We start from the raw sequence: 6,607 nt of genomic DNA, 5'->3' as shown, positions 1-6,607 counted from the left end.
TAGTCCAGCCAACATCACAAGTAAAATTAATCATGTTTATAAAGATAAACATGGGTTTATTATAGCCCAATTACAATATACATTTCAGAGATCATTACAAATAAATTATTAAATGCTAAAACTGAATAAATTTAAATGAACAAACTTGGCGTTGCATTTGCAACCATGTGAAAACGGGGTGCTGCAGCCCCCTCAGCACCCCTACTTCCCGCGTCCCTGGGCCACCGTGATGCCTGCCGCTCAAACCAACATCAGCGGTGGGTCCTCCACACTGGAAATCAGTCTCGGTTGCCTGGCCACTGCCTTACTTGCTTCAGGAGCAACGATCATGACGGCCGGGAACACTGGCGTGGCAGCCATCTTGCAGAGAGGCTCTGGAGTGGCGGCCATGACAGGACGAGCCTCTGAAGTGGAAGACACTACAAATACTGGGCTCGCAATCCTTAGTGCAGGGCATGCTGGAACCCGCAGCCTATCAAGTTCCTTGGCCACCAGAGCTTGCTGCCTACTGAAATAGCCAACTATTTAAACCTATAACATTTACCTGTTTTATCTCACAATTCTGACTTATTTTTTCTCGCAAATGCAAGTTTATATCTCCTAGTTCAGACTTTATAACTCAATATAACTCAACAATTGCAATTTTGTCAATTCTGAGGGGGGAAAAGCCAGAAGTGTGGAATATAAACTCATGATTCTGAGCCGAGGGGAAAAGAGAGAGAATGAGGAGTTTCTTATCAGAATTGTGAAATATAATCTCGGAATTGCGAGAAAAAAGTCAGAATTTTGAAATACAAACTCAAAATTACCTTTTTAATTCTTTTATTCCATGGCTTCCATAGACCGCTACTTTAAAACTGTCATTTTCTGCCACCACTCCACCCACAAAAAAAGTCATCACCGTTTGTAAACACCAAATTGGTCTATAGGGTGAGCAGACAGGGATAATGAGACGCAGTAATGAGTGCTGATGAGTCCGGGCAAAGGATTATGGGAAAATAAAATAAAATATACATGTGAGAAAAAAAGTGATCTCATTTATTTTAAAAGTAGTACAGAATGACTGCTGGGTAAATTTCCCTCTCTACTTCCTGTGAAGTGCTATTTCAATCCCTGTGCTGTTCTTCAGAAAGCACCCCTGATTTAAAGTTTCAAACATACCATTTTAACATTATGTTGCAAAAATAATATATATGTGTCATATTGAACAATAGGTTGTTTTTAAAGAGTGATTCAAACTGATAGTGTCTGATCATACCGGCATGACAATCCCAAAATGACATCATAAGCAAGTGTGAAGAGTATCTTGTGTGAAGCTCACAGCTCTTATTGGCTGATTACACAGCACTTGCTAGTCAATGCAACCCTTTACTGCTACAGTTACACATCAGAAATAGAATCTAATCTACAGCTTGGTTTGTTACCAGAGCAATCCCTTTGTTGCTTCGGTGGTCAAGCACAACTCACTAGACACAAAGCAAGGAATTATTTATGAATAAATAAACTTATATGGCTCAGTTCCAGGGCTGTTTCTAAAATTCACAAAGCACAGGCTTTCACAGACCTTAATTCCCTCCTACAACAACCCTGCTCAGTCTTGACATGCTTAAAAGGGATAGTTCACCCAAAAATCATTTACTCACCCTCAAGTTGTTTTCTTGTTTTCTAATTGTATGAATTTTCACAATAGTACTTTTTTTCCCTGTATTTTGATCAAATAAATGCAGCCTTTATGAGCATCAGAGACGTCTTTCAAAAACATGAAAAAAAAAATCTCACAACCCTAAACTTTTGAACGGCAATGTATAAACATATCTAGCTGATACTTTGAAAAGCAGACACCTTTTCACAGATTTCTAAGTATTTGTTAATAAAGGAAGAAAAAGAGATTCTGGCTAATTATCCTTCTAAACCTTAAGATGAGAGGATCTGATTGCTTGAAATTTGGCTTTAGATTGCTTTTGGTCTTGTGTAAATATACAGTCCTGCACTACTGCAAACTTCACAGTGGACTACTAAACAGTCTATCTAGTATTATGTCTCCCAAATGTAGACTCCAAGGATGGCAAAGACTGAGGATGTCATTTGGGACCGGACTGTTGAGAGATGTATATTTGGGACCGGACTGCTAAGATGTATATATTACTAATAAATATAATTACCCTTTCACTTACAAACAGAAATAACACACAGACACACAGATCTTGAATCTAGAGACATACATGTAAAGTATTAATGAGAGATAAACACACAGCTAACACACACACTCACTTTGAAGACCAGCAGGATGAAGATCAGCAGAAGGATGATTTGAACACTGATGACAAACAGCTGTGAGAAGAGGTGTGCCAGCGTGGTCTCCAGAGAACTCACACCTTCAGAGAAACACACACAAAGAAACATATACACACATACATCTATGAAACACATACTATGAAATGCTCACCAAGTGTGTTGAAATCTCTTTATGCTACTCATGGTTTTAGCTGCTGTGGGTGATCAGCTCCCCCTATTGGTAAATCTCTAAAACTGCTTGTTCATGAAGTCTTGATGAAAAGTAAGTAATTCAATAAAAATGGTGAGAACACCAAAAGTTTAGAGCCAAGTACTATTTGTGTAAATAGTCATAATTTCTTATGCTGCAGGACGGTTCTAAGTGCAGGGTTGTGAATGGTTTGTGGGTGGTTTGTAAATAAGACAAGATTATACGCTGAAATATTCCATTAAAAAGTGCCATGATTCTTTAGAGAATTCATCCCTAGATCAAATGATGGCCATCTGGTGGATGTGAGCTGTCTCACCTGCCACCCAGCACCTGTCCAGCAGCCCCTCCTTTCTCTCTAACACAAAGGACAGAGCGGTCAACCCCACTGCCAGGTAAAATGTGATGCTGAAAAGAGAAAGAAAAGGAGAGATAGATGATATTGGAAGAGGTCCATCATGATGCAGTAGTATTATCTGACACTGTATTAATACCTTTGAATGGCTGTAAGTGTGCATCTGTACTAATGTTGTGATTAATGTAATTAATGGCATACATGTGCATGCATGTGTGCTTACCTCAAAACTGCCCCTGGCGTCACAAAAGTTGTGAAATCTGTGTTCTTTTTGCCATATATAGGTTCTTCAAACTATGAAACCACATGAAACAAGAAATAAGGAAGGTATTTTAAGAAAAGAAAAATAAAGAGAGAAATAAAGAAAAAGAAGACAGATAAATGAGAGGATAGAGTAATAAGGCACACGTAGAGAAAAAATAAAATGAGATAAAAGAGAGAGAAAGACAGGATGAAGAGGAAAAAGCAATAAAATTACATAAAGAATATTTGACAACAAAGGTGTATGACTCATTCAAGCTTTGAAATTGAAGAACATCAGTGCTAGGTACTCACCTTTATAGGGACGGCCACCATGTATGACAAACTCCCCAGCTTTGTCTCGATAAAAGCCTTTTGAAAGTTCAGAATAAGACCAGGAAAAATGTTTCATGTATTCAAAGGATGGGGGAAAACTTAAATGTACATTAAAACTCACCTCAAAGGCCTCATGGAGTTTTTTCTGCAGCATTAGGGCAATCTGTCGGTCTGAAATATTGATGAGTAAGAATGTTATACTGAAATATAGTTTAATTGCTAAACTCAAATTATTTATCTAATCACATAATATGTAATAAACAAATCTAAATTGATTAATCATAATCATGCAAAATAGAAGCTACTAATGGTCTCAGAATTTTGAATCACACTTTATGTCTGAAGATGCATGCAAAATTCTGTGAAAATCAGTTCAACAGAGATTAAATTCAGCCACAGCCATTAAGGCCATAAAGTTATTCAGCTGGTAATAAAACTAACAATAATAGAATTAATACTCTGTGCTGCCTCAGGACTTAAAAAGGCACCCTCTTGTGGCAGCAATATGAGATCATGTGAATTAAAAAGCTAAGTAATATTGATTAGGCTAAAAGTGAATAGAACTCACTGGTCAGATCCAGCCAAACATGTACTGATCCTCCCTCAACCACATCTCTGGAGACTCTGGGCTGCAGCATCCTGCACACACACAAACACACAATAAATAAACATACTTTTAAACACACCATTTAAAAATTCACTCCTGCAGCCTCTCCCAACACTCTCGCCATCAGTCGCTCTGCTACAGTCATTTAAAAGTGAATAGAACTCACTGGTCAGATCCAGCCAAACATGTACTGATCCTCCCTCAACCACATCTCTGGAGACTCTGGGCTGCAGCATCCTGCACACACACAATAAATAAACATACTTTTAAACACACCATTTAAAAATTCACTCCTGCAGCCTCTCCCAACACTCTCCCCATCAGTCGCTCTGCTACAGTCATTGTCACCTGACACGTCACGTTGTTTACACGAATGCTTGCGTTTTTTAGGCTGAAGGGAAAACACCTCATACAGGTAGCTGATGACATAATCAGGCCTGATGTTTAATGTCAGCAATCATTTTATGCCAATCATATAGGCATGTACTTGTGTGTGTGTGTGTGTGTGTGTGTGTGTGTGTGAACACACGGGGCTGGTGTGTGTATTTGTGTGTGCACTGATGCAGTTGAGTGTTTCTGACTATTGAGGCAGGTGTTTGTGTGTTATGTGTAAGATAATTGAGTGTGCATGATTAGCTGATGAAAGTGGAACCCTTAATAGGAGGAATGGGTCTAAAGAACATCTGACACACCTTAAGAAGATGCAGAAAAAATATAACTTGTTTGAAGTCGCCCTCTAATGAACAAAAAAGAGACTGGACAAAAACAGATCTACTTGCAGTATTGGCTAACAGTAGTGTTCATTGGTTAAAGTAAAAGTTGTAAATGAATCACTTTTTTTGAATGGGTTATTTGCAATTAACTAGCCAAACAAGTCAAATGGTCCAAATAGGTTTTTAAAAACATATACGATTAAAAAATAGCTTAATTGACAGAACAAATATGTGTCTTTCTCAAGATGCGCTTTACAGTCAGGATTATGGAACTTGGCAGACATTCTTTGGTCACAACCTCAAAACATGTTCTTTCAGGTCATTTTCATAACAAACTTCTTACACAATGGAGCTCACCTTTTGGTTAGATAGCTGGTGAAATTCTCCCCAAACTCTATGACGCCCCAGTATTCCCCATTTCGGATACCAGCAAAAGCTTCAGAATGAGACAAGCTCACCTGCAGAAAGGAAACAGGAAACTGTTCTTTTATCTAGAAATGAACACTGAAAATAAATGTAAAGTTTTTCTCTTGACTATTTATAAAGTTGTTTTTGTTCCTCTGATTTGTTGAAGTGAAATCAAGAAGAGGAAGTGAGAGAATAAGAGTGTCTGTCTATAAGTTCTAATCTATTCTTTCTATTCTGTCTATTCTTTTTTATTTTAAAGAATAAAAAAAGAAAAAAATACTGTCAACAGACAAATTAAGTCCTATATACATAGGATCTTCATTTTGTAAATTTTGTTTGAAAATTTTATTGTTTGAAAACAAATATGCGTACCTGGTAGACACTCGTGTTGTCAAGGAAGGACAGCAGTGATCTACTATAGGCACTGGGACTGCTTTCATTATTGACCACAGCCACATCAATGCCTTTAGGGTCTCCACCAATACACAAGCACATCAGACAGATCTGAATTACAGGCAACAGGAACTGGAAACAAAGGGACCTGAGTACAAAACAGAGGAACACACACAAAACATTTTGAGTTAAAATGCTTTGATTATCTGAAAAGAAAAAAAACGCACATTGATACAAGATATCTGCACAGTAAAAAAGATGGTTTGTGAAGGACAACAATTAAATATTTAAGTACATTTAAGAAAGCGGTTATTACATTTAATTAAATTATTCCTCCAGTAGGATCGTCATAATAGTCGAACTGACAGTCCCTTGGGAAGAGGCCATTAACGAAGCCTTTGAAAGGAAGAAGCTGCGATATGTTAACTTGTCAGCTGAGGCAAAGGAGCGGGGCTGGACAGTGAAAATATACCCGGTGGAAGTGGGCTGCAGGGGCTTTGTGGCTAGTTCCACTATAAGGCTGCTGAAGGAGTTGGGCATCAGAGGACATGTCCAGCGGAGGATAGTCAGGGAACTGGCCACTGTTGCTGAAAGAAGCAGCCACTGGCTGTGGCTAAAGCGGATGGACACAGTGTGGGCTGCCAAATTGACACACACCTGGGTCTGACCAGCCTGTGGTGGGCCTGCCTCGGCTGAGGGTGTCTTGTGATAAAGGGCCAAAACACCCAATGAGGCTGGGGAACACAACTGAGGATGTGTTGCATTGGTGGAAACACCATACAAAGATCATTGGCAACATCACCTCAACAAAAGGCATCTTTCACCCAGGCTAAAGTTTGCACAGAAACTGGGATCTGATGGACATCGGATAAGGTGTCTCACTGGTAGGACTTGCATAGACTAGTCGAGTAGTCGAGTGATCGACTACTTCAACCACTAGTCGGCGCTGTCGGAAACAATCGACTACTCGAGCATGCATTAACCATAATGCATGCACAGAGTTTGCAAGTACGAAGTACGAAAGAATTTTAGGATTACAATATTGCATGTAGCTGTTACTTTCTATGATTTTA

At 38.9% G+C, this 6,607-nt stretch overlaps 1 protein-coding gene across 1 annotated transcript in view; it reads right to left on the bottom strand.

The window, feature by feature from the left end:
* The window catches only part of LOC107654900 (ABC transporter G family member 20-like), a 54,235-nt gene that overhangs the window by 6,341 nt on the left and 41,287 nt on the right, over positions 1 to 6,607 (bottom strand). Inside the window, 6 exon segments of the mRNA XM_016442213.1 lie at positions 2,272 to 2,375; positions 2,802 to 2,890; positions 3,061 to 3,131; positions 3,393 to 3,449; positions 3,535 to 3,584; positions 4,187 to 4,257. Coding sequence (XP_016297699.1) covers positions 2,272 to 2,375; positions 2,802 to 2,890; positions 3,061 to 3,131; positions 3,393 to 3,449; positions 3,535 to 3,584; positions 4,187 to 4,257 — 442 coding nt within the window.

This window comes from Sinocyclocheilus anshuiensis, unplaced genomic scaffold, assembly GCF_001515605.1.
Source record: "Sinocyclocheilus anshuiensis isolate Anshui unplaced genomic scaffold, SAMN03320099.WGS_v1.1 scaffold335, whole genome shotgun sequence".
NCBI lineage: Eukaryota > Metazoa > Chordata > Actinopteri > Cypriniformes > Cyprinidae > Sinocyclocheilus > Sinocyclocheilus anshuiensis.
The sequence above is the reverse complement of the archived record's forward strand: the minus strand, read 5'-3'. Positions and strand labels throughout refer to the sequence as shown.